This window comes from Poecile atricapillus, chromosome 35 (genome assembly GCF_030490865.1).
Source record: "Poecile atricapillus isolate bPoeAtr1 chromosome 35, bPoeAtr1.hap1, whole genome shotgun sequence".
Taxonomy (NCBI): Eukaryota; Metazoa; Chordata; class Aves; order Passeriformes; family Paridae; genus Poecile; species Poecile atricapillus.
Genome location: NC_081283.1, coordinates 2646890 through 2673984, shown reverse-complemented (window position 1 = coordinate 2673984; position 27095 = coordinate 2646890). Strand labels below are relative to the sequence as shown.

At 49.1% G+C, this 27095-nt stretch overlaps 2 protein-coding genes across 7 annotated transcripts in view; both read left to right on the top strand.

The window, feature by feature from the left end:
- Positions 1-371: 371 nt before the first annotated feature.
- Positions 372-21794, top strand: LARP4 (La ribonucleoprotein 4). Of its 4 annotated transcripts, XM_058861148.1 has the most exons (17): positions 390-504; positions 5188-5361; positions 5563-5710; positions 6763-6921; positions 7229-7304; positions 7803-7939; positions 8159-8262; positions 9253-9363; positions 9730-9783; positions 10369-10578; positions 11003-11106; positions 13682-13906; positions 14625-14673; positions 14879-15037; positions 15584-15705; positions 16417-16585; positions 16693-21794. In XM_058861148.1, exons 2-17 carry the CDS (start codon positions 5311-5313, stop codon positions 17029-17031), a joined length of 2217 nt encoding a protein of 738 aa, XP_058717131.1. In that variant the 5' UTR covers positions 390-504; positions 5188-5310; the 3' UTR covers positions 17032-21794. The 4 variants fall into 4 exon arrangements, with proteins under 4 accessions (XP_058717133.1, XP_058717131.1, XP_058717134.1 ...); XM_058861150.1 differs by lacking the exon at positions 5188-5361 and having other exon boundaries at positions 372-504; XM_058861151.1 differs by lacking the exon at positions 5188-5361 and having other exon boundaries at positions 5566-5710.
- Positions 21795-23816: 2022 nt separating this feature from the next.
- The window catches only part of DIP2B (disco interacting protein 2 homolog B), a 62852-nt gene continuing 59573 nt past the window's right edge, over positions 23817-27095 (top strand). For all 3 annotated transcript variants that reach the window (XM_058861147.1, XM_058861146.1, XM_058861145.1), the window contains exon 1: positions 23817-23998. In XM_058861147.1, the coding sequence (XP_058717130.1) occupies positions 23917-23998 (82 nt within the window). In that variant the 5' untranslated portion in view covers positions 23817-23916. The remainder of the gene's footprint in view (positions 23999-27095) is intronic.

The following is a 27095-nucleotide window of genomic DNA, read 5'->3' as shown; positions in this document are numbered from 1 at the left end:
GAAAACTGGGAAAATCGGGAAAAAAAGGGACCGGGGCGGGCGGTGGGGTCAGAGCGGGGTCTGACCGCGGCGCTGCGTGCATAAAGGAAGCATAAAGGATTTTGAGTTCTGTAATTATAAAAAACAATTAACGAACTAACCAACAACACCCCCAAAACCCCAAATCCCAGAACTTTCCACAACGCGGCTCACGACCCTTCCATTCCCTTAGCGGGGGACGCCGCTTCTCCCGCGCGCCGCTGCAGCCACCGCGCCCTCTGGCGGAGCCTGGCGGGACGGCCGCATCCCCCCCTCCCGCGCGCGCGGGGAATGGTCGGTCCCGGCCGTGCCCCGGACGCGCTCGGTGCGCCCGGAAGAGGCGGCGGCGGCGGGCGGGGAGCGGGCGGGACGGGCCGGGCCGGGCGGCGCGGCCGGAGGCGGAGCCCGCGTGTCCCGATCGCCGCTCCGGGCAGCGGGGAGCGCGGGCCCGCCGGCCGCGGCGGCACGATGCTGCTGTTCGTGGAGGTGAGGTGACGGCGCCGGGCCATGTGGCGGGAGGCGGCGGCGGGAGGCCGCGCACGCCGCGCCGGGGGAGGGGACGGGGCTGACACAGCAGATCCGGGGGCGGCGGCCGCGGGCGGGTGGTGGGGGGGGTCGGTGGGCGCTCTGGAAGGTTCCGCCGGGGCAGGGGGCGGGGGAGGCGCCGCCGTGACCTTCGGCTGCCGCCGCGGCCCGGCCGTGAAGGTGACGCGGGACACGCGGGGCCTCCCCGAGGCCTCCCGGGAGCGGGCCCGGCCCGGCCCCTCGACACGCGGAGCGGCCCCGCGGGGCCGGCCCCGAGCGCGGCGCCTCGTTAATTGCGTTAATTAAACACTGGGGGTGGTTTATGGCGCGGGAGGGGGCGGTTCTGCCGTTCCCCGGTGCGCTGGGTCCGGGCGGGACGAGGAGCGCGGCCCGGCCCGGCCCTGGAGGTCACCGGGGAGGGCGGGCGCCGTGTCCGCTGTGGCCCGGGAGCGGGCTTCACCCGCTCACGGCGTTTCACGGGTTCGGTGAAGCGGTTTCAGCCTTTGCTGAACGAACCCGGGTGGCCGCTATAAACTTTGCACCGAGTTTTGTCCCAAAACGTGCGCGGAGCAAAGAGCTGCCGGGGCCGGGGGGAGTAACGGAGGGAACCGGGCGGGCGCTGGGCTGGGTCTGCTCCAGAGGCTTCAGCTCGGAGGGGATTCTGCTCGGAGGGGATTCTGCTCACGGGTTTTATTCGGGGGACGGCTGAGCTGCTGCTCACACACAAACACCAACATGTGCTCCGTGCTTAGGAACCTCTAAATAAAGCAGCTTGGGGAACGCGTTCTTTTTTCTCAAGCAAATCAGCTCAGTTCCTCGGCTCGGTGGAGAGGAATAAAAGTTGTCAGGAGGACGGTGACAGGTCTGGAGGATTGGGGATTGCAGTGTTCTGCTGGAAGAGGAGCTGCTGAGGCTGATGGGAGGCAGGAGCAGCTGCCTCATCCCGGGCTGAGCGTGGTGAGAGGCCCCTGCGAGCGGAGGGTGCACGAGGCAGGTTCTGGAATGCAGGGATGGGGATGGGAGCTGGAGCACATCAGGGTCCACATGGCTGCTGCTGCTGCTGCTGTGGATGGGAGCTGGAGCTCATCTGCATTTCGGGATTTTTAGGGAGTCCTAAAGCACAAACTCAACTCTGATCTTCTTCTGATCGCATTGAGGGTTTATGTGATCTTCATTCTGATATTTAATTTTGAGTTTCTGAGGTCTGGGCTTTCTGAAGGTTTCTTTTCACTGCTAGGACAGAGAGCTGGAGTTCATGTGTCCTGGAATGCTGCAGTTGGATGCTTGGGAGCAGACAGCAGCTTTATCTGGGGATCTTTTGGGATGCCTGGAAAATAAGGCACAGGATGGGTGGAAGTCCCGAGGTTTTCAGGATGGATGGAAGTCCCGAGGTTTTCAGGGGGATTGGCTGGGTTGCTGTAGCTCTCAGTGTTTGTTTTAGACCTACTTGAGGTGTAAACGATTGTGCCAGATCCCCTCACATTGTGTGAGGGGGAATTGGGTTTCCTTCAACATCCTTTAGTTCCAAATCTCTGCAGTGATGGCTGTGGAAAGGCTGTAGAAGGCTCCTGCTGTTCCATATGTTTATGTTTGGGGCAGCCCTTTTTTCTCCCTTTAAGCCAGGATCTGTGTGCTGTTAACAATTAATAATTAGGTGCACTGGGAATATTAATAAATGCATCGAAATTGAATTGATAATGGCTGCTGGGCTCCAATCAGATGGGTCTGTGCTCCTAATTCCGTATATTTATAATTTATTGGGGAAATGGGAGTCTGTGTGTTTCAGGTGGGTGAGATGCTGCCTGTGATGTTTCCTGGTTAGAAGGCCAGGACTGTGGGAAGCACTGGGTGTTGTTGGCCCTCTCGAGCAGGTGAGGCTTCCTGTGACCCCACAGTGCCCCTGTTCACACTCCTCTGACACAGGTACCACCTTCAGACAGCTCAGCTGTGCCTTGGCTTTTCCAGGGGGTAGAGGAGGCTCCCCTGGGCACGGGGGAGCCGATGGAAAACCCTGCAGCTCCTGCTGGGAGCGATGCTCCTGTGACCACTGAAATTACTGTGAGAGTTACCTGGAACTCAGAGAGCACTGAACTGATACCTGAAACCTGCCAGCAGCTCTGAAGGAGTTCTGTGTGTTGGTTTGACACTGATTTCTCCTTATCCAGCCTCTGAGTGTGCATGACTGGGCTCAGAGAAGGAGGTTACGCTGTGGCTGAGCCCCTCGGGGTCCCTACCTGCCTGTCCCCCAGCCAGCACAAGGCTTCTCTTGGCTGCCTCCTGGAGCTTTGCTGACCTTGGGGTTTTTCCATCTGCTTACGTTTCCATTTCTGGAAAAGGGTTAGTTTCTCCCCTCGTAAGTTTGGTTAAATTCTCTTCTGGATTTTTTTTTTGCTTTGATTCTGTTTCAGAGAGTTTGTCTACTCCAGGAAATCTGTCACAAGCTTTTGGTTAGGATTTTGGTTGCAGAATAATTTGACTTAATATTGAAATTGAATGCTTTAAAACTCTTGAGTGCCTGCATTTTTGCTAACTTAATTGAATATGCTTAAGTGTAATTTAAGTGTAATTACAATAAGAAAAATATCCTTTGCCTTGTTTCAGAATGAGAATTTTCTTCAATAGCCAATTTTTAGGAGTTGCTGGAGGAGAATCTTTGATCCACCTTTGCTGCAAGTAGCGTGAGCGAGAGGGGAAGCTGTGCTGAGGAGGAGAGCTTTGTCAGCTCGTGGATCCCAGCGAGTGTTCCCAACCTTTGTCACTCTGTAAAGCTTTAACCTCGTCATGAAAGTTCCCGATAGCAGCTGGGAGGATCGTGCTGCAGCCAATCCCACGGGCTCGGCGTTTGTAGCCTCAGTTAAATAAGCAAGAATTGATATTTTGGCTTTCTCTTCTGAAGAGCCGCTGGCCAGGACGGAGCGGGTTTGCTCATGGAGCGCAGCATGAATTTCCCAAAAGCTGATGTAAATTAGGGACTTTTTATCCTCTCCAGTCCGTGGGGTTTTGCTGTTGAGTGAGAGCAGGGCTGGAGCCTGCTGGGCTGTTACAGCTCACTGTTTCTAGCACAAGGGGAAGTGGCCCACGCTCTGTTCCAGGTGTGTCTCAGCCATTGTGTTTGTGATCCATTCATCACTTCATCAGCGTTGCTTTCAGTCCCAATCACCTCCAGAAATGCAGTAACCACCCTGAAGTGTTTCAGTTTCACTTTATCACATTTGTTTCTTCAAATTACTTTAGGCCTGAGCTCAGTGCTACCCTCAGAGATGTAGGTAGTGAGGCATAGTTTATTTTTAGAAAAGAATGAATCATCTCTTGGATGTGTCTTGTCTCTTTATGCTTTGTTGAGAAGTAAATTCAAGGAACTGGGACCTGCTGGCTCTGGATCTGTGGGCAGGTGAGATGCTGCCCCAGGAGTGACCAGAAGCTGAGCAGAACTTAGTTTGGAACTGCTGAACTGCAGTGACAAAGCCTGTGGGTGCAGCAGGTTACTGGGTTTTGCTTTGCAGCTTGGTTTCTTGGGGAGCAACTGCTCTGAAATCTGCAAAGGGAAATACACGTGTGTCCTTTCACCCTGAACTATTTAGTTTCCAGCTCTGCTCCTGGGCAAAGATTAACGGGAGGGGAAGACTGTGTTGCTGTGTGGATTAAATCAGTTGTGCGTGGGGGGTTTGAATCTCAGAGCTTTGCAAAAACCCTGCTCTTTGTTTTGCTTCTCACATGGTTGTCTTGAACCTCTCCAGTGTTTGGAGACTTCTTGTTACTGAGCTGGGGCTTGTCCTTGCAGCGAACAGCTCTGGCACGAGGTGTGACCTTGGCAGAGGAATTATCTCTAAAGCTATTGCAACTGCTTCCTTATCCTTGTGCTGTGTGTTTGAGGCCTGGTAGTGAGCCACTCCTTAACTTCAGAATCCAGGAGCCCGGCCTCTGACATATCCAACTTGCTTATCTGTGCCTTTTTGGATATGAGCTGGATTAATGGCTTTCACCTTTTAAAGTCCAGCAAATTGCAGCAGTGAAGTGGAGCATCGTTCAGTGGCTGGAGGAACTGTTTTAGCTGCTTGTGGGGTGTTGGGGTATCTTGGGGGGAGAATTTTTTGCAAAAGGGTAGTTTTATTCACTACCCTGTAACCATAGTTGTTTTTTCACTATGTGGAAGGAGCAAAAGCCGTGTTTTTCCTCTGTGCTGCTGCTGGGTTGCTGGATTCCTCACCCAAATGCCTTTGAGCAGCTCTGGGAGAGGGATATTGAAGGACTCTGTCTTGTGCTGTGGGAATGAGCGTTTCTCTGTGTCAGGGGCCAGGCTGGAGTCTTGCAGTTCTTCTTGTCTGTCTCATTTGTAACCCTCTCACTCTAATTATGGTCCTTGCTGCCCAGACCCAAAGTGAGAAGATCCTGTTCTCTCCCCAGCAGGCTGGGATGGTGTGTAAGTTTGTCTTGGCAATTCAAAATCATTTCATCTCCTTGGTTGCAAGTTTAAGGAAATCATTAGTGTCTGTTGATGTGTGTAAGATTCCTGGGGGCATGGGGTAAGTTCAGGAGGAATCCTGGCACAGCACAGGTGATGCTTGGTTAGTACAGATGTCACTAATTCCGTTAAGTTATACAGTTTCTTCTCCTTGACATATGTTTTTTTACCTTCCTTTCTAGGAAGGGGTCTGGAGGAGGGAAAATTTCCCTTTCTGGTGAAAGGGACTGGAGCATTATGACAGTCAAGTCTTTAAAAGCTTATGAGTTCCCAGAGTCCTTGCCGAGTAGCCGCTGCCTCCGCTGATGTTGTCGGATGTCAATAAAGAGAGGTTGAAGGCAACACTTCTAATGGAGGTAGAAACGAAATACTTGGAAAATACCAAGGATTTTCCTGTTTTCATTAATAAAAAAAATCACATAGGTGCTTAATAGCTTGGTAGACACTTGAGATGTGGAACTCTAGAGACAATCACTAAATTCACCTGTATTTTCTGCCTTGACTTCTGAGGCTTCTCTGGGTTGCTGTAACTCACCAGGGTGTTCTGGTCTCTTCAGCAGGTAACATCGAAAGGTGCTGGCTTGAACCCCAACGCAAAAGTGTGGCAAGAAGTGCCCCAGGGCAGCGGTGAGGCCGTGCCCCCCACCAATGGCACAGAGCACACGTGGCAGGAGACAGCAGCGGCCCAGGGGACTCCAGCCGAGGGTGAGGTGTTGGGACAGGGGCTGTGAAATGGCCTTTCGGGGACTTCAGCTGTGAGGAGCAACCTCTGGCTCTTGTCCTTGAGGTTGTCAGTGCTGATGGAGCAATGTGTATGAGAGGAGCATGAGGAGGTGGTTTTTAAGGGGTCTCAGCAGTGGGCTTTGGTGCAGGAAGGTGTCTGAGCTCTGCTGGAGCACGGCTGAAGGGGCCCGGTGATGAGCGAGTAACGCGCTAAGAGGGGAGCAGGGTGCTGAGTGTGGATTCATGACATTGCTGCACTTGAGCATCCTCTGGACCCTGTGAACAGGAAAATGAGATCTGAGGGCCACCTGCAGTCCAGGGGAACCCAGGTGCTGCTGAGAGCCGTCAGGAACATTTGTTCTGTGCAGTATCCATGGTTAACTCCTTTCCATTCAGGCTGTTCCAGTCCCATTCCCATCCTCACCACACAGGCAGTGTCCAGGATCCAACTGGTTTCGCTTCAGCTCAGACTCAATCCAGGGTGTAGCTGAGGTGACTCAAAGCATGGCAGAGGATGCAGAAGATTCCCTGCAAAACAGTAAAAGTTAGGGATAAAGAAGGGAATATTCAGCTTGTGTGGCCTTGTCAAAGGTTTCTGGTAAGTCAGCAGAAGTGAGGAGAGAGCGCTGGGTTTGTGCTTTGCCTGACAGAAACTCATTTGTCTCTTCATAACAAAGTGAAGCAATTGAGGCAGTGTAAGCAATTTTCATCCCTTGTTTTTAGGAACCACGCTTAAATATTTTGGATTTCATGTGGAAAGACTGGTTTTTAGATTCTCTGCCACTTTGGGGGTCAATTTCAGGATCCTTTATTTACTTTTATTTACTTTTTCCTGAGACCTTAGTGCAAACCAGATCTTCCTGAAATTGGAGAGGTGTAAGTTCTATCCAACACAAAGTCTAAGAAATACAGGCTAAGGTTAGACACTCTCAGGTACAGCTTTCTTGAGTGTGTTTTAATGTTGGTAGCCAGAATTTTTCAAATACACTGAAGCTGACAGGAGTTTTCCTGCTGCTGGTGTGTTCCTTTGCCAGGTAACATAGAGATCTCAGAAGACAGCTGCAAACAGTATGAAGTGATGTATTCCCCATCCTGTGAAGCCACAAGGAATGGCACAGGAGTTGATGAGGCATCAGCAAATGGAATTGTCCTGGCGACTGAAGATCTGGGGTACCAAATCTATGAAGTGTCTGGTGAGTGCTGAAGTTGAAATGCTGCTGTCAGTGTCTGTAACCCCCCTGGAGCTGCTCTGAGCGTGGTGTGACCAAGCTGGAACTCTTGACATGTCCACGTGTATCCAGTAGGTTCCAATATGGCCTCAAGAGGTGCAGAGTGGGATCAGAGTCATTTTGGGAGTGTGTGGTTTGGGAGTCTTTAAGCATCTCAGATGAGCTTTTGCTACCCAGAGGGATTCATTCTTGTATTCTGCCATGAGATGTGTCCTTGCCTGGTCTTGTTGCCGTGAAAGTGGGAGCTGATGGTGGGTGTGGTCCCTTTCAGGTGACAGCAGCTCCACGGTGTCCACAGAAGACATTAGAGAATGTTTGAGGAAACAGCTTGAATTCTGCTTCTCACGGTAGGTGCAGCTAACTCAGCTTGGTATAAACCCTTTATTGAAATCCCTGGCAAATATCCCTCTCCTTGGCTTGATAGGCTCCATCATCTTGATAAAAACACAAACCAAGATCTGCTGATGTGCTGTAGCAGCCCCGTGGCACCTTCCAGCTGTTTCAGTCCTGTCTGTGCATCTGTGTCCTTGATGAGGATGACTTCTGTGCTCCACAGTCATAAGACATTGAGATCATTTATTGTGTGGCACCAGAAGTCTTTTTGGCAGATCCTTTTTGCAGATCAGTGTGTTGGCCACTGAAGTTTCATTAAGCTTTTTAAAATTATCTTACTCTGCTTTGTATTGATTTGCTGGGATTTGTTCCAGGAGAGAAAATCTGAGGGTGTTTTGGTTATGAATGGTACTGGTGAATATTTATTTAAGCCTGTAGTTATCCTCTTGTTTTGACTTTTATCTAAGTCAGGTTTAGGCTCTTTATTAAATAATAATTTTATGTCTTTTTAGAGAGAATCTTTCAAAGGATCTTTACTTGATGTCTCAGATGGACAGTGATCAGTTCGTTCCAATATGGACAATTGCCAACATGGAAGGGATTAAGAAGCTGACAACGGATATGGACCTTATTCTTGAAGTTTTGAGATGTAAGTCTGGGACTTTTTATCTGTATCAGTAGTACAAAGAATCCTTCAGTGCTTCAGAGGGATGGTGTAGTCTCTGAGCTGGTTATGGTTTGTTGTTCTGGTAAATGGTGACAGGAACTTGTTCCAAACTCCTGAATTCTCATTCTTTGTTCCAAGTTCCATGAGAGCCTGCTACTGCTGAGATGTGCACAATGTCCAAATTTCACACTTTATTTTCAGCTTCTCCTATGGTACAAGTGGATGAAAGGGGGGAGAAAGTCAGACCAAACCACAAACGATGTATTATCATTCTCCGTGAGATCCCTGAAACAACACCTATAGAGGTAAATAAAGAGAAAGGAAATAAGTAACTCTGGTGCTGGTTTTGGAAGGTGTCTTCAAGAGGGCTTCAAACAACACCATGAAAAGGTCAGCTGGTGTTTAATTGGATTAAACACGGATATTTTTCTTCTAGAACACATCAGTAACTTTTTCCACCTGGGTGCGTTGTCAAAATAGCCAAAACAAAAACTTACTGCCATTGTCCCTTCCCATTATTTATTGCTATTTTTACAACTTCTTAAGTAAACTTTTTTTTTCCACCAAAGCTGAGCTAGCTTGGCTTTTCTGGAAGGAAGTTTGAACTGGTTTCTTTTCAGATCTGAAAATAAATCAGTCCAGGGCATAGCTTGGAATTCAGGCTGAAATTTTGTCACAGCAATAACTTTAGTTGAAGTCAGAGGGTTGTTTTGGCAGCAAGAAATGTTACTAAACATTTCTCATTCATTGAGCCCCAGCGTGAGCTGAGCTCATTAATGCCCAAGGAGGGAGGATAATAAAATTCCTCCTGATACTTGGCGAACAGAATGATTTAGTTCTTTGTTTTTTAAAGTTGTAACACAGGGTGTTTGTCTACCAGCATTTTTAATGGGTTCTTTTAATGCAAACACCGAGCAGCTGCTTGTCCCTCTCTTTACAATCTGATTATTGCAAAGCTGTCAGGTTGCCTTGACTTAGAAATATTTCATGGAATCATTGTTATCTCCGTGACTCTGCTGATCTAAAGCCACACTTTTCCTAACTGTTTCATATGAAAATATCACCAGGTCTACACAGATCTTGATTTTCTTATCAGCTGGGCCTGCTCTGTTTTATCTTGGGAGCCCAGGAGGCTGAACTAGGATTTGTGGGTTAAGAAGCAGGCAGAGGGTAATTTGGTCAGGGAATAAAAAAACATTCCTGGTCATGGGAGAGCAGCAGCTGAGGAGCTGGAGCAGAAACTCAGGTCATTTTAGTGTTCACTGTAAAAGTGCCCTGAACTTTTCTCTCCCCAGGAGGTGAAGGCTCTGTTCAAGAATGAGAACTGCCCCAAGGTGATAAGCTGTGAGTTTGCTCACAACAACAACTGGTACGTTACATTCCAGTCCGACACAGACGCGCAACAGGTAAGGCTGCCTTCCTCTGGCACCACCTTTAATCCTGCCCCTGCTCAACCAAAGTGCACATGTGCTTCCTGTAGCTTAAAAGAAATATTTACTGATCCCTTTTTGTTGTTTTAAGAGATTACTGGCAGATTCTGGTTAGTAAGACCAAAGTTGAGAGATTGTGGGGTTATAATTCCCATTCCCGCTCTTGCCTCAGCGTTCTCCTGCCATGACTGGCACTAGAAACCTGAATTTGAAGTGTTAATGAATTTAGCTGGGCTGACAGGGAAGCACATGACTGCAGATTTGTGTGAAATCATGGGACATCCTTTGGGAAGTGCAACTTTATCAAGACATTCTAATGTTGATCTTTTTTTGTATCTGCAGGCGTTCAAATACTTAAGGGAAGAAGTGAAAACCTTTCAGGGCAAGCCAGTAATGGTGAGGCTTCTTTAGCTGCTGTTTCTGTTGGGATTGAATTGTGTTGTTTCTGTTTGGATGATGGTGAATCAAGGACTCAGCAGTGGGGTTGTCCATGAGTGGCTCTGGAGGCTGGAAACGTGAAGGAGGTCATGGGGAGCTCTGACAAACCAGCTCAGTGCCTGCTGGTTACTCACAGCACTGCTTCCCAGGGGGGGTGAAATACATTCCTGTGCTGACTTCCCTTCTCCACTTGCCCCAGAATCTGGGTTTGCAGAGCTCAGGAGAGGGATTCCTGCCACTGTGAGTCTTGAGTTGGCTGCTGCACAAAGCAGGCTGGAGCAAAGTGCACGTGAGAGGAGCTGTCAGGATTGGAGTCTGGACAGCTCGTGCTGCAGAAAGCAGCATTTATCTCCAGTTTCACAGATCACCCAGCTAAAGCAACGTGTGTCCTTCCCCTTTATCATGCTGTGGGAATATGAGCTGGACCCATTTCATCAGTTTTTATTCATAAGCAGTAATCAACCTTCACATCCCTCCAGCAGGAAAGATTCCACGTTCTCCTTTTCCCCCAGCTAACTCACGCTGCGATTTGCTGTCTTGCAGGCCAGGATAAAAGCCATCAACACGTTTTTTGCTAAGAATGGTTACCGGGTGGTGGATTCCAGTGTGTATCCCCAGCCTGTGCAGACCCAAGCCCAGTTTGCCTCCCCCCTGTTTATGCAGCCTGTATATAGCCCTCAGCAGTACTCGATTTACAGCATCGTGCCTCAGACGTGGTCTCCAAATCCTGCACCTTACTTTGAGACACCACTGGTGAGTAACTGCTGAGAAGGGCAGGAGGAGCCCAGCCCATCAGGGGTAATTTGGTTAATAATCACTACAGTGAGTGGCAATTCCAGGTTTTTTGGTCAGATCTTTGTGTTTTATGACACTCGTGTCATGGCTCTGATAAAGCAGCACTGTCAGGAGCTGCCACGTATTTCAAGGAATTTTGGTGTGAAATTCCATTATCCTGCAGGCTGGAAGAGCCCATAGCTTTTCCAGGAATAGGGGAACTCTGCTTAAGCAGATGCAGACTGGGAACCTGTGGGGATTTGGCTGGAGTAGTGAGTTCACACCACAGTAGATGCTGTAGCCCAGTGTGAAATTACAGCCATGAGTAACTGCTGAAGCTGATCATTAATCTGCAGAAGTTTTCTTTGTAGCTCAGCCACTGAGACTGTTCTGTCTGTTGCAGGCCCCGTTTCCCAACGGTGGATTTGTGAATGGCTTTAATACACCAGGATCATATAAAACAAATGCTGCTTCTCTGAGTATAGGTCGCCCATTCCACAGGAATCGGTAAGAGAGTTCTGCCAGGTGTTTACTCCTGCAAAACTTACAGCACTGAGATCCTCAAGGTGTTCCTTGCATGTCACATGCAGTGCTTTCTGATAGGACCACGTTATTTAGTTTTATCAAATATGTGATGCTTTCCAACTTAATTAAAAAAAATGAAGTAGAAGGTGGTAACTTAAGATCCTAAAATAATGGACACAGTGCTGGAGGGAGCAGAGGTAACTCCTTGAAAAGCCTCAGAGGAATTTTTGCAGACAAATAAATAACTTCCTCCTAGGGTCATACTTGTAATTATGTTTGTTATACACAGATTATAAACTCCTGCAGCACAACATAAGCCTTTCCTGCTGGGATCAGGCTTGTGGAGCTGCTGGTTCCCTGCAGTGGGAGTTGCTTGTCCTGACTGCTGCGTCCAACTGCTCGATGCTGAGGCTGTTCCTGTAATTTATTTGCTTTATCCCCATCTTTCCTGAGAGCTGTAAGGACTTAGCTCAGATATAAACACAGGGGAGGAGGAAACACTTTGTATTGCTGGAGCAAATTGCTCTGTGAATACAATGGAGTAGTAACCTGTGTGTGGGGTGGGAGTTGTTTGTGTGCAGCACAGGGCTGGGATCATGGGAATTGTCGTTGGTTTTGTTGGAGAAATCAGTTGACAGCTGCCAGGGCTGTGAGTGGGTTTGTGCTGCAGTTCAGGTCTCTGGCTGTTGGCAGAAGGGGAACTTGAGGCTTTGGTCTGTGGTGACTCAGCAGAGTCTTAGCTCAGACTGTGGAACTGGGAGCGTGACTCTGCCTGCTCCACTTGCAGCTGCTCAGCTCCCAGCTCACATCTTGACAAAGGTGGTTCGACTTCTTTTTTGTTTTGTTTTAAATTGTGCACAGTTTTAAAAACCTGTAAAGTTCTCAGGTCATGGAAGTACACATGCTGCAAGAACTGTGTGTATCCAAGTACCCTGAAATGCCTCCTTGTACATCCCATCTGCACATCCCTAAGCTTTTAAAATCCTGGTTATGTAAAGACTTCAGTTTTTTGGGTGCTCGAGGTTGCAGCTTTGGGGTGAGGCTGTGCAGGTCCTGCAGGCCCAGTGATGATCCAGTATCGCGCTAAGAGAGAACAGGTCACAGTTGGGGCTGGGCAGCCTGTGCTCCCTGCTTCTCCTTCCTCCTGCTCTTCCTTCCTTCTGCTCTCACATCATTTCTCCTTCTCTCTGCTCTTTTTTTTTTTCCCATCCTTTATCTTTCCTTGTCTTTTCTGCTTTGCTCTTCTGCCCAGACAAGACTGTGGCCTTCTCGATGACGGGTAAGATTATGAGATCTGAGGGCTGAACAGTGACTTGAGAATGTTCCATTTTGAGAACAACTTGGACAAAATGGAACAATTTAGCTGACTTTGTTCCACCTCCTCCCTGTGGTTTTTTTTGCTGATGGGAAACTTAAACTTTATTGGGCCCTTAAAACTGGTTCTTGATGCTTCTTGAAGCTGAGAAGTGTGAATTCATCTCTGTTCAGCAAAACCTCCTCTTGAACTGCAGAACAGAGTGTTTGGAGAGTTCATCCAGCTGCTGCTTTTGGGTTTCTGTCCTGGCCCATTAAATCTGGTTTGTTTTGTGGTACAGGCAGTTAATAGTTAAGTGCTGAAGTTTTCTCTGTAGCTAAACATTTGTTTAAGCCACTCATATTTATTTTGTGCTGATTTGTTGCAACATCCTTGTGGGAAAGGATGGAGGAATCATACTTTGGCTGGTACTTGGAGAGTTTCTTCTGATTTCATGGAATGTTATAATGAGATTGTTTAAAAACAACCAGAGTGCAAAATCCTCCTGCTGTCCTTAAATTATGAGATGTGCAGAGTTTACCAAAGGAGAGAGAATTCAGGGTTCTTGTCTTTGATCAGTGCTGCATGGAAAACCAGTGAGGGGCATAAGTAGAAAACAGTTGAAGACACTTAAATACTGCTCCAAAAAACTGTTCCATATTGTGCTGGATCTGAGGTTTTCTGGAGAATTCTGCATTTAAGACCCTGAACTTGCAACAGCACTGAGTGTGCAGAGCTGTGTCAGTGCTCAAAGGAACCACAGCTTTAATGCTGAATAATCAGTACTGGGGTGGAACATTTGGGGGTTGGGAGCTGCAGAGTCAGTGCTGGGGGTTTGGGAATGGGAGCAGCCAGGCTGAGCATGGTAGGGCTCAGCTGCCCTGGCCTCATCTGCCACGTTCAGTTACCCCTGGCCTTGTGTCTCAGTTCACTTTGTTTGCCTGTGCCCAGATCAGTCTGTTCCTTAGCCTTGGCTTGTTTCTCCAGCTCCATTTCCAATGCCCTGTGCCAGTGCTGCAGGCCCAGACAAAGGAAAAATTCCTCTTTGGCTTCTTCTGGCTCTTCTGCAACACCTGGCTTTTTTGGGATTATTTTTTCCAGTTGTTTGAGGTTTTGGGGGTTTTTTTTTTCCCCTCCTGGGTATCTTTTGGGCAGCAATCTCAAACAGGAATTCTGGTGCTTGCTGACCTGCTTTTCTTGTCAGCTGTGAATCAGCTGCAGTTGCTCAGAGCAGGTCCCACAGCTCCTGCTCTGTGTCTGCAGGGTGAAGCCCCATTTCCGCTCCTCCAGCAGCTCCGAGCACCCCGAGGGGCCGCCCGGCGCCGGGGCCCTGCCCATGGGGGAGCTGAGCAGAACCAGCTCCAGGAATTTTGTCATGGAGAGACACAGCAGCTCATTAACTGGGCACCAAGAGCAAGGGTACTCCCAGAAGGATTCTCCCACGGCACAGCTGGAGCAGAACGGCGATTACGGCGTCGGCAGGGGCAGGTAAAGGGCTGTGTCCTGTGTTTGCTGTCACACAGCAGCTGGGGATTGGCTTGTGGGAGCCAAAGATATCAACCACCAGCACAAAATACACCTCTGTAAGGAGCAGCCACCAGAAAACTGATGGTTAAGTGAATCAGGAGCAGTAAATGCTGAGCTGGGAGCAGGAATGGTTCCAGTTTCACTCTCCAGCTGGTAGTTACTCTGACAAACTGGCAGTAAGACAGTGAGGTGTCTTTATTTTAAAAGAACTGATTTGTCCCCGGAATTAAAATAGATGCTGAAGTAAAGTTGACATCTGTATTACTGTAAGTAATAAGTAAATCCTTGGTTGGGAATTTGATGCTCCTCAGTATTTTACGATGAACTGGTTTTATCTCTTTTAATTCAGGGTTTAGACACTTGAAAGAGCAGATCAGTGAGAAATAATAAAGATCAGTGAGAAATAATAAAGAGACTAATAAGTTTATTACTATAAAATAATAGTCCCTGTGCTTGGTCACATGCTCATGCAGGGAGCTGAGAAAGAGAAGCTGTTCCAATATTAACTCTGTTCCAACTTTTTCCAAAGCTGGAGCTTTGACCCCTCCTGAGGAGGGAGAACATGCCAGAGGTTCTGGGATGTGTGGGGAAGGCTCAGCAGGCAGCTGTGGTCCCCTCTCACAGAGCAGTGCCCAGTGCAGCTGGGTGCATGCACTGACTGCTCTTCTTGTCTTTAAAGGAGGAACGTGTTCAGGGGTCGGAGGAGACGGGAGGACGACCGGGTTTCAGTAAGTTCTGCTTCCCTTTCTGCAGGGAGTCACACAAAGTGCAAGTCTTGGAGATTCCTTCCCAGTTATTGAAGGAATGGCAGAGTCCTAAAATCCTCAGATTGCATTGGGGATTTACAGTTTTTCTAGGAAGTTCCCTGACATTTGCTCAGGGCTTCCAGCGCTCGGTGTTACAGCTCCAGTAACTTGTGTTTTCCCTCTCCAGAGACCTCAGCCTTCAGCAGAAACAAAGACTCAGACACCAAAGTTTGACTTGCTTGCGTCCAATTTCCCACCTTTGCCTGGCAGCACAGCAAAAATTCTGGGAGAGCCTGTGCTGGAGAGCAGGATGTCCGACATTGTTAAAGGAGTCTGCAAAGAGAAGGTGCCTGCTCTTGTCTCCGCACACACGCGGCCGTATCCGGGTGCTGGGACTCCTTTTTCCCTCTCAAAGGGTTCTTTTGTTAGAGCCACGTATTCCAGTGCTAAATTTAAGTGGTTTGTTCATAGAACAGTGAATTCTCCTAGTTTTTCTGTGGGAATGCAGCTAGGGCTGATGCAGTTATGCTGTTGTACACTCAGTGATGTTTAGGAATAAAGCAGGCAAAGGAGGAATGTTGGCTGCTGGAATAGGAACAGTTTGGTGGAGTGTGGGCAAGGGATCTTTGCAGATGAATTCTGGTGAGCTGGTGGGACTAAACACTGATATTCTGGGTGATCCAGCCTTAATTCTGGTTTTAACCACTCCTTGTTTTGCCCATATTAAAGAGCTATTGCTTTAGAAGTGATGGTCCAAAAGAAGTAAAATTCCTTAAAATTCCTGTCATCAGGACTTGTGCAGCCTTTGGGACTTCCCAGATGTCTTGCAGTGCAATATTGTGGAGCAATTTGAGTATCATTCTGTATTTTGCAACTTTTTCTCTGTGTGCAGGAAAGCAAAGACTCCCTGTCCCCCTGCCTGGCTCCTGCTCCGGACGAACAAACGCCCAGCGCTGCCCAAGCAGCCGTGCCCAGCGTGAGCTCCCCGAGCCAGCCTGAGCCTGTGGTGCTGAGGTACACAGAGAACATGGACATGCCATGGAATTGTGGAGTGTCCTGAGCTGGATGGGACCCACAGGGATCATCCAGTGCAGCTCCTGCTCCTGCACAGACCCCACAACAATCCCTGGAGCGCTGTCCCAGCACCCCTGGAGCTCTGGAGAACATTTTCCTGCTCTCCCAGCCTGCCCCAGCTCCAGCTGTTCCCTCAGCCTGGCCCTGAGCAGTGCCTGAAGTTCTGGAGAACCTTTTCTGTTCTGCAGCTGAACAGACCCAGAACCCTCAGCCACTCCTCCAGAGCCTGCCCCATCCCCTTGTCCCTGTTTTGGTCCCTCTCCAGCAGTTTTAGATGTTTATTTTTCATATTGTGGTGGCCAAACTGCCCCCAGGAGTGGAGGTGAGGCCACCCCAGTGCAGAGGAGTGGGACAATCCCCTCCTTCACCTCTCTGGCAGTGCTGGACCTGATGTCCCCAGGGCCTGGTGACCCTTTGGGCTGCCAAAGTGCTTCTGATTGATTTGTATGTTCTAGCAAAGTCTGTCACCATTGTCCAGCAGTAATGTTGGGTGGTTGGTATCTTCTCCAGAGGCCACCAGATGGAAAGAACAGCTCGTGTTCTGTTCAGGGAATGGCTGTTCTGTTCTGCACTTGTAATATAAAGAAAGGAAATAATCTCTGAAGCATGAGTGTTGGTAAGTTTTAATTTGAATTATTATTGGTTTATCAGCACGGTTCAGCCAGAGAGCAAACCAGAAGAGGTGTCTGCTCCCAAGGACGTGGCCAGCCCGGCTTCTCCGCCGGCATCCGTCTGTCCCAGCAGTGCTGCCAAGCCACCGAGGACAAACACCTCCTCACCTTCTGCTCAAACAGGTGCAGCTCCTGCTCTGTCCACACAGGTAAGGCCCAGAGCAGGGCACGGGAATGAGCCAGGAGCTTCCCTCCGCCTGGTGCCAGGCTGGGAGGTGGCTGTGGCGCGTCAACCTCGCTCTTCTTGCTCCCAAAGGAGCCACGCAAGCTCAGCTACGCCGAGGTTTGCCAGAAGCCTCCAAAGGAGCCGCCTGCAGTCCCTGTGCAGCCTCTGAGGGAGCTCCGCACCAACATCGTCCCCCCTGCCAAAAACGACGAGAACGGGACGTCGGAGAAGGCTGCGGAGAAGGCTCCTCACGAGAGGCCCGAGGCTCGGGTGAAGGATTACTCCGGGTTCCGCGGCAGCGCCGCTCCCAGGGGAGCTGCTGGCAAAATCAGGGAACAGAGGCGCCAGTTTGGACGCAGATCCTCGCCTCAGGGAGCACCGCGCCGCGTCGGCAAGGAGCAGTACGTGCCACCCCGCTCACCAAAGTAACGCTGGGCCAGCCAATGATTCTCTGTTTCACTTGAGCTGTGGACTGAGGAGCAGCAGAGAGACTGAGGAGGGAAGGATTCGGGAAGGGGAGTACTGAACTGGAGCGTGGGCTTGTGTGGAGAAGTTGTGGAGGGTCCCAAAATTCATCTCTGAAAGTGATTTCACAAATGCTGGAGGATTCCAATCACTATAAATATAGAGATTATAATTTTTGTATTTTTGTTTTTAATTTGCAGAGGGTTTCCTGCTTGAAATCAGCTTTGGGATTGTGAAAGTAGCGTTTTGACGAAGTGAAAGAATACGAGTTGACAAATTAACCTGTCCCTCGGTGTAGGAGGAAAAGGATAAGAGAATATTATTTTTGGAAAATGAGCATTTCTGTAAAATTAGAACTTTTTTTAACCTATTTAACGTTTGGCTTGTGGGCTGGTGTGTCTGCCATGGATGGCCTGGCATTGCAGAGGCCTCTGCAGCAGCATGAGCGGAGCGAGTGCAGCCAGAACTGTTGTCATCACTTAGTCACTGATGATGAAAACTGAATGTACTACTGTAGTAACCCATGTGTTTCCAGCTTGAAGTAGAGTCTCTTGACCTTACTAATATTTCATTCAGCAAGCTTTTTAAGGTATAGGTTTTGCAGGATACTGGATTGTAGATGAGAGTGCGTGGACAGCAGAAATCGTCTCGTGGAGGCAGTGGAAGGAGGCAAAGGGAGCATGTGAGAATCTTTATTGTGCCCTTTTTCCTCGCCTCCTTTTGAGGGCAACTCCTTAGGTTTGGGGTTTTGTTTGTTTGCTTTTTCCCTCTCTTGTTACTTTCTCTTAATTTCTTCATGACAGACTTTAGTGCATTTTTCTTGGTGTGTTTTCCTGAGGCAGCCCCAGGGTAGGTGCAGGAAGGGCAGGTGACTGCACTTTACCTGCACAGGTAAAGAGCCTGGAATTCCAGCTGCAGCTGTGGAATTCTGCCTTGCAGGTGGGAAACTCTGGGCTCTCACTGTCATCTCTTGATGACTGGGCAGCAAACCAGAGCTGTGGCTGGGTTTTCTCTGTGCTGACTCTGGAATGGGCTGTTGGCTGCTGTATTGCCAGAAATCAGGGTTTAGACTCCTGGGAACTCGTTGTTTACAGCTGATGTCATAGCAACTGACTCCTTTTTAACTGTTTAAAGTGGAACTAAAGATGCAGAATTGAAGAAATCCCCTTCTGTTCCGAGAAGCTGCTGGAGCAGTGGCTCCTTGCCAGCTGTGTGCTGACTGAATTTGCAACACTATTGTGCAGTAAGTGGTTAAGTTTCAGGGTGATTAATGGAAATAGGAACATTCAGCGCATTAATCTGCCAAAATCAGCATACCAGGGTTCAAAGTTCTGTATAAAGCGTTAGGGAAAAGTAGCTTCCAGCAGCAGTAAGAATCACATCTTTATTTTTTCCTTTTTTTTTTTTTTTTTAATTTTTTTTTTTTAGTGAATAGCAAGTGTACAAATTTAAAGTTGTAAGTTGTGAACACTGGAAAACTCAATTGTGATATATTCCGTAACCATCTTAGTAATATATGCTCGTGTTGCCATAGAATGAATGTAAGTGGCAGTTAAAATAACTGTGAAATTTTTTCATCTTCTGATTTCTTAGCCAGATAACCCTTGGCGACTTGGGCCTCAGTAGGAATTCTCTATCAACTGCTTGGAGAACACTCATATCTATTTTTATAAATATATATATAAAGCCAGAGTTGTCATTTCTCTAACTTATTATTCAGCTTGGCAATTGCTTTGAGTTGATTCATAACACAATATAATGTATTTATGCAGTTAACTGTTCATTTCTACGCATGTTCTAAAGAGAGAGAGAATCATAGAACGGGCTGAGTTGGAAGGGACCCATCAGGATCGTGGATTCCAACTCCTGGCCCTGCAGACACCCCAATAATCCCACCCTGTGCCTAAGAGCATTGTCTAAATTCTTCTGGAATCAGACAGGCTTGGAGCTGTGACCCTTTCCCTGTGCAGGGAAGGATCTTTTCCTGATATCTCCCACCTCAACCTGCCCCAACTCAGCTTCCTGCCATTTCCTCGGCCCCTGAAGGATGTACACATATATATTTATATAAAAAAATACATATAGATATATATATCTATATATATAAATATATATAGATATGTATATTTATGTATATAAATATATATAGATAGATATATAGACCCCAAAATCACTATTCACTTTGAAACTACCTGTACTGGGTTTGGGAGGTTTTTTGTTTTGTTTTGTTTTGTTTTTAATTTAGTGAAAAAAAATAATCTTTGATCACATCCACAGTTTAGGGATTCTTACAGACCCTTCTCTGTTTATTTTGATAATGCTACTCTTGTTGGAATGAAAAGGAAGTTTAAACATTTAGTATCCAAAGTCCTGAAATGCAACGAATGCAAAGTTTAATTCATTTTAAAGGCTCTAAACAATTCCTGCAGCCAAAGTGGAGCAGGAAAGGCTGTAGGATGGTTCATGGGTGTTTAGGACGTGTTCTGGGACGTTGAGGAAGCTTTGGGATGCTGACAGTTTGAAGGAGGGATTGGGAGAGAAGGGGCTGGTGCAGATATTGCTCAGAATTCCCTGATCCAGTGTCAGTGACTTGTGCTGAGAGGAGCTGAAGGGTGAAATGGGATTTTGTGGTGGATGTGGGGGGAAGCCAAGCAGCTGTGGCTCCGTCTTCCTCGCAGGGTGATGGGGAAGGGCTGCTCCGAGCCCCGGGGTGCTCCCAGCAGCAGCTCCTGGCTCTGGGGCAGGGGGTGAAGGTCAGGCTGGAGCTCTCAGCTTCCCCCAGCAGATCCAAACTTCTCTCAGCTTAGGTCACTTGGAATGATTTGTTTCACACCTGAGTGCAAGGATTTCACCTGAGCATTTCCCTTCCACCGTTTCCAGCTGTGGTTTGGGGTTGGTTTGGTTTTTTCCTTTCTATTCTTTTCTGTGCAGGGGGAAATTCCCAGCTGGAGGCTGTGAAGCTTTAGTGGGGTGGGAATTCTCCTCAGCACTGGGACCTGGCTTTGCCTTTTCCTCCCCGTGCTGGGCTGGGGAAGCATCCTGTGTCTGTCCCCACCAGTTCAGCTGATGGGCAGACTGGGCAAACTGGGGCAGAGGGGTGGTTTGGAGGCAGAGCCCTCCTGCACTGGTGAGGTTTCTGTGTCAGCAGCCCTGGATCTGTCCCTGTCCCCAGCCCCAAGTGACCACAGCTCCCCCTGCTCCCCTCTGGGTTCATCCTCACGGGGTGCAAATCCTCCTGCTCTGCTGATATCAGGTGCAAATCAAAGAGAACTTTGAGTTTTAGGAACTGTGACTTGTTTTCAAGAGTTGTTGACTTCCATTAGGGACAGAAATACATTTCCCAGTTGGGTTCTTTTCCAAATTTTGTGGAAAAGATTGGGGCACGCTCTCGGTGCTTCTGCTGGGGAGTGAAAAGAAGAAATTCTTTGCATGTGATAGTAAAATTAAAAGTGCAAAAAAGTTTTGTTTCTTTTGATTTCTAACATTAAGTTAGTTTTATAGTATCTTACATTCCTGCTCTTGTTGTTTTGTTTTTGTTTTTGTTTTTTTTTTTTAATTAGCCTGGCACAGTATGATGGTGCAGTTTTAGCTGTAGAAAAAAAAAAGAAAATTAAAAAAAAAAAAAGTAACCCACTATTAACCAGAAGAGAAAGGTGATACTGTGGCAGATCAGTAGCAAATAAGTGACTTAATCAATGCTTTACTGTAGTTAAATAGCTATGGCCTTACTACTTTGTCAATATCAGCTTAATTGTCTTGAAACTGTCTGCGATTTTTACTGTTCCCAGGTGAGTTTACCTGGGCTGAGATATCTGGTATGTACAGATGATATTTTAAATTTGTAAAATGCACCATTGTATTACAGACGATGCAACAGAAATGCACTTCGGGGGGAAATGGCTTCTGATGAGTTTTTTTGTAAATCCTTGATTACTACAGATATGCAATAGAGTTTTTTGTTTCTAATTTTGATATTTCCTTCTGAAACGTAAGATTGTTGCCATTAATCTGAATGATTTATCATGCTCTTCTTTGCGTGTATATATTCCATATAGTCTGAGCTTCCTTTAGGATGGTACATAATTTTTGGGTTGTTGTAGTATTTTAGTTGGCTCTTCAGTGCCTTTAGCACAGGCACTTCAAGAGGTTCATTGAGTCTGTTTTTAATGTACAGTTGGGAGGACTTGAAATGGAGTTAAAGCAACTTATTTCTGAGAAAAAAAAAAAAATCCATCTGCAAACTAACCTGTAACAACTTTAAAATTTTATATTTAAGAACCAGATGTTTATTTTTATGGAACTTCAGTTATGGATACAGTTTCCAAAAAAAAAAAAAAAATGCAACTTCAAATGTAAACAGACTGTGCATAAATGGGTTTTGTTCTAATTTTTATAGAATACAAAATATTCAGATAATATATTGAGCTCGAGTTACTACAGACATCTTGTTCCTCCCGGATGAATCCAGCTTCCCCTTGGCATTGACGATCTCTCTTCAAAGTTGTAGGAAAAGGAGAAAAAAGCGACTTATCTGGCTTTTAGACTGTCTGTTCTGGTTTATTCCTGTTGTCAAAATGTCCAAAACAAAATTTGTGTAAAGTAGGTTCATGCTTTAAGTGTTCAAATGATAATACATGTATTTGTATTTGTTTTTGACATTGCCAAGGTGCTATGGGAAATTGAAATAACAGTTAGAAAAATAAAGCTGATTTAAAAGAGAAAAAAAACACCAAAAAAAAAAAAAAAAAAAGAAAACAAAAAAAAAAAAGGAAAAAAAAAAGAAAAAAACCTTAAACCACAACTCCCTGAGTTTTGTGTCTTGGAGGTTGGAATGTTTTTAGTGCTGGTGGTGGGAGGATGAGGATGGGGATGAGGATGGGGATGGGGATGAGGATGAGGATGAGGATGAGGGTTCAGCTCAGGGATTTGTGACACAATTCCAGAACGGCGGCTCCCGCTGGATCCCGATCCCTGCTCCAGCAGGGTCAGCCCAGGGATTGTGGCCAGAGGGGTCTGGAATGTGCCAGGGCCGGAGAGCTCGGCTCTGCTCACAGCAAAGTTCCGATGTTCAGCTCGGTGCCCGGTTCCGCCCGGTTCCTCCCGGTTCCTCCCGGAGCGGGGATTTGGACCCTCGGGCTGGTTCCGTCTCCGCTGTCACCTCTGGAGAGGGAACGAGCCCGGTTCCCGCAGCCTTTCCCGGTCAGGGCTGATCCCGATCCCCCGGGGCCGCTCCGGGAGCTGCGGGGCCCGGTACCGGCACCAGGGCAGGAACGGAGCCGGGATGGGAACGGGAGCAGAACCGGGACTAGGGATGGGAACCGGGGACAGAACCGGGACTGGGGATGGGAACCGGGGACAGAACCGGGACTGGGGATGGGAACCGGGGACAGAACCGGGACTGGGGATGGGAACCGGGAGCAGAACCGGGACTGGGGATGGGAACCGGGAGCAGAACCGGGACTGGGGATGGGAACCGGGGACAGAACCGGGACTGGGGATGGGAACCGGGAGCAGAACCGGGACTGGGGATGGGAACCGGGGACAGAACCGGGACTGGGAACTGGGGGCAGAACCGGGACTGGGAACGGGACCGGAACCGGGACTGGGGATGGGAACCGGGGACAGAACCGGGACTGGGGATGGGAACGGGAGCGGAACCGGGACTGGGGATGGGAACCGGGAGCAGGACCGGGACTGGGGATGGGAACCGGGGACAGAACCGGGGCTGGGGATGGGAACCGGGAGCAGAACCGGGGCTGGGGATGGGAACCGGGGACAGAACCGGGGCTGGGGATGGGAACCGGGAGCAGAACCGGGACTGGGGATGGGAACCGGGAGCAGGACCGGGGCTGGGGATGGGAACCGGGGACAGAACCGGGACTGGGGATGGGGCCTGGGAACGGAACGGGAGCCGGGACCAGGGATCGGGACCAGGACGGGGACCGGGCCTGACAGCAGAACCAGGACTGGGGATCGGGAGCGGGCCCAGGGCCGGGAGCAGGATCGGGCCCTGGATCTGGAGCAGAACCGGGATCAGGAGCAGAACCGGGTTCGGGAGCAGAACCGGATCTGAAGCAGAACCGGTCTCGGTCTCAGAACCGGTCTCGGTCTCAGAACCGGGTTCGGGAGCAGAACCGGATCTGAAGCAGAACCGGGTTCGGGAGCAGAACCGGTCTCGGTCTCAGAACCGGGCTCGGTCTCAGAACCGGGCTCGGGTTCGGTCTCAGAACCGGTCTCGGTCTCAGAACCGGTCCCGGTCTCAGAACCGGTCCCGGTCTCAGAACCGGGCTCGGTCTCAGAACCGGGCTCGGGATTAGAACCGGTCCCGGTCTCAGAACCAGTCTCGGTCTCAGAGCCGGGCTCGGTCTCAGAACCGGTCCCGGTCTCAGAACCGGATCTGAAGCAGAACCGGTCTCGGTCTCAGAACCGGTCTCGGTCTCAGAACAGGGCTCGGTCTCAGAACCGGTCTCGGTCTCAGAACCGGTCTCGGTCTCAGAACAGGGCTCGGGATTAGAACCGGTCTCGGTCTCAGAACCGGTCTCGGGATTAGAACCGGATCTGAAGCAGAACCGGTCTCGGTCTCAGAACCGGGCTCGGTCTCAGAACCGGTCTCGGTCTCAGAACCGCTCTGGGTCCCTGCTGGGTCCCGGGCCGGCTGCAGCGCGGGGCGGGGCCGCGCGGGGGCGCAGCGGGGGCGCAGCGGGGCCCGGGGCGCGCGCGCCGCGCGGTCACGTGCCGGCGGCGGGGCCGGGCTCAGCCATGGCCGAGGCTGCGGCCGCTCCCGCTCCCCCCGCGCCCCGCGGCCGCTGAGCCCCGGCCGCAGCCGCGCCCCGACCCCCGCCCGCCGCCATGGCCGAGCCCGCGGCCGTGTCCTCGCTGCCCCGCGAGGTCCGCGAGCAGCTGGCCGAGCTGGAGCTGGAGCTCTCGGAAGGTGAGTGAGCAGCGCCGGGAGCCCGGCCCGGCCCTGCCCGCGGGGCGCCGCGGAGCCTCCGTGAGGGGAGCCGGGCTGCGAGAGGGGGCCCGGGAGCGGCGGAGGTGCCGTGAACGAGGCTCCGGGGACTGGCTGAGAGCACCGGCGGAGGAAGGAAGGGCCCGGCCCGGGCTGGGGCTGTGTCTGGAGCTCTCTGGGAGCATCGTCTGTGCGGGGGAACCCCGGGGAGAAACCCCCGGAGGGGCCCTCAGCTGCCGGGGCTGAGAGACCCGAGCCCCCTCATCCCTCAGAGGGAATTTTCTCCCCTTGAGGCCGATTTTCCGTGGCTCCCGAGCCGAGGAAGCGGAGCGGGAGTGAGAAACCCCCGGGACAGTTCTGGGGCGGGGGAGTCGCAGGAACTTTGGGCACAATAATGAAGGCAACCCTGGTGTTATTCCCACTTTCTGAATAAGTTCTCCTGCCATAATCGCTTCAGAGCATGCGCTTTTTTTGCTGCTTTTTTTTTGTTGTTGTTGTTGTTGTTGTTTCCTTTTTTTCGCATGGGTTCGTCTTTGTTCCCCAGCGTTTAAAACCCTGCTCTGGGTCCAGCTTTGTTGTGAATCTCCCTTGTGAAGCCGGAGGGCGAGGGATGAAGCTGAGGAGGAGGGGGAAGGTTGCAGAGCAGGTAGCTCAGATTTGCATAATTTTAATTTTCCTCCCTCCATCAGGGTACGGAACTCGATGCCAAAATCAGTGGCTTCTCAGGAGGGTTCCCTGCATGGCTGGAATAACCAGAGGATCAGAATATCCTGAGTTGCAAGGGACCCTACAAGGATAATCGATGTCGCTCTTAGCATTAAAAATTAAGAAAAATCAAGTTCCAGGCACATCTTTCCTGGCTCTGTTTATCCCAGAGCCCACAGTGCACAAAAGAGACTTTTTGACTCTTTGGAGATGAGGAATTCACTCCCAGGGTTCAGCCCCCGCTGCCCACATTGGCACTCAAGGCTTTGCCAGCAGAAAAGGCCGTGGCACTGCTTTCCTCATCCAGCTAAAACCCTGATTTTGGCTGCTTTTATTAACTCTTTTCCAGATAAACTTTCTGCAGACATTTAACTGAAGTGATAAAACTTTATCTAGTGTTTGGTTTTGGGGACTCGGTGATAACAAAGAGTGAGGACTGGCGGTGTTGCTCCAAATGTAACATTAAATAGGTTTTTAAAAGAATTTGTTAGATGTGTTAAGCATTTGCTTGGATTTTCTGGAGTTTGTTGCTTGTGGCACCGAAAGCCCTTTGTGATTTGACCCTGTGATAGATTGTACTGCAAACTTAAAAAGAAATGAACTCTGTTGCTGGACTGGCTGCTGTGACATCCCACTAATCTTTAATGAGCTGCTCCAATAGCTTCAGCCTTGGTGCTACAGAGTGAAGTTTTGTGGGTTATGTAAGTAATTCTCTGAATATTAAAATCCACTGCCCCTTTGTGGGTTTAATACTTGGATTTCTTAATATGCATATCAGGGATTTGTTTGTGCAAATCACTTTTTCTGTCAGCAAGCCCACGAGTACAGAGAATTTTGGGTGGCTGTGTCCCCAAACTCTTGGGAACATATTTCAGGGGATGTTGTTGCTGAGATAACCGAGCTGTGGGAAGGGGGAGTGAGGTAATGTCATTGTGGAGTTCTTGAAAAATACGCCCTAGTTTGAGGCTTAAGCTGAGGGATTTTGAGGCCTGTGTGTGCATTGTTCAGCTGAATATAACCATGGGCTGTTGACAGTAAACAATATTGAATAGAAGCATTTTATTAAAAATGGCAGCAGGGCTCCATGTGCAACTGCTCAGTTGTTGCCCAGATAAGAACACTTGATCCTTTTTTTCCCACCCCCTTGTTGCAGCTTCGATTGTCTCTGGGCTGTTGACTGTGTGAACATTTCTGTCAGGTTTTTTTGCATAGGAACACCTCGTTTTTGGGGGAGGAGAGGAGCTGCAGCTGCTGGGAGTATCCCAGGGTCCCTGACACCCTGATGGACAGCGAGGATTACCTGGCTCCAGGGGCTGGGAGCACAAACTCTTGTGTGCTGAGCCTTGCTGTGAGTTTCATCCAGGCATTTGCTACAACTGAGCACCACAGAGTAGAGAATTTATAACAAAACTGGGGGGAACAGAGTATTCAAACCTTATCTGACGTGGTGGTTGTGAAAGGTGCTGCGTCAGCAAGCAGGATGCAAAGTGGAGCAGGATTACTTTAATGTATGCTGGAAATAGAAATCAGAGTTTGCAGTGATGAGCCCTGAGAGTTTCTTAAGGAGCAATCTGTGCAGACGGAGCAACAGGACTAATTATACCTCTGGATTATTCCTTCCTGAGCCCTGTGGTCAGCACGGAGGTAACAGTCACCCCATCCCTGAGTGCAGTGAAAATGTCCGAGCAAAAGGGTGGGATGTGTTTCAGGAAACATTAATTGTTCATTAATCAATAAAAGTTGCAGCTCACTCTGTGTCCTGGGCCTTGGCGATGGATTTGAGAGCAACTCATTCATTTCTAGGCACGCATAAGAATTTATTGTCTTTCATCAGTGTGAAGGGCATTAATTCCTGAAGCTAAACTCAGGGAGACCTTCCATTCCCTCACAGAAGGGACCAGTGTTGACACCTCTGAGGAAGAATATTCAAGTAACAATAACATGTATCAGCTGAGAATTGGGTCATGGAGCTGTGGGAGATCTGGAACCTGCTCATTACTCGTGTTTTCCTTCTTTTCTCACTTTTGGGATATTTTTCTTTCTGGTGCTTTTCTTCATCTGTCAGTAACACCCACATTCTGCATCACTAATGATGGGAAGGGCTGTCTTTGTATTTACATCTGTTTCTGTTTGATGAGTGAAAGTGCCAGGGATATTCACTTTAAAGAAGACTTTTCCCCCCGTTTTCACACATCTGTGAGTGTGGGAGCTCAGTCTCACCTTTGGGCTGGGCTGCAGCTCTGAGTGAAGGTGACTTTGGATCCACCACGAGATGCTGCTCCTTAGAAATGCTCTCAGTGTGTGCTGAAGGGTGCAGAGAACAAGGTAAACGTCTGAATTCATCCCTTATTCGCTGGAAAATGTTAATATTAAA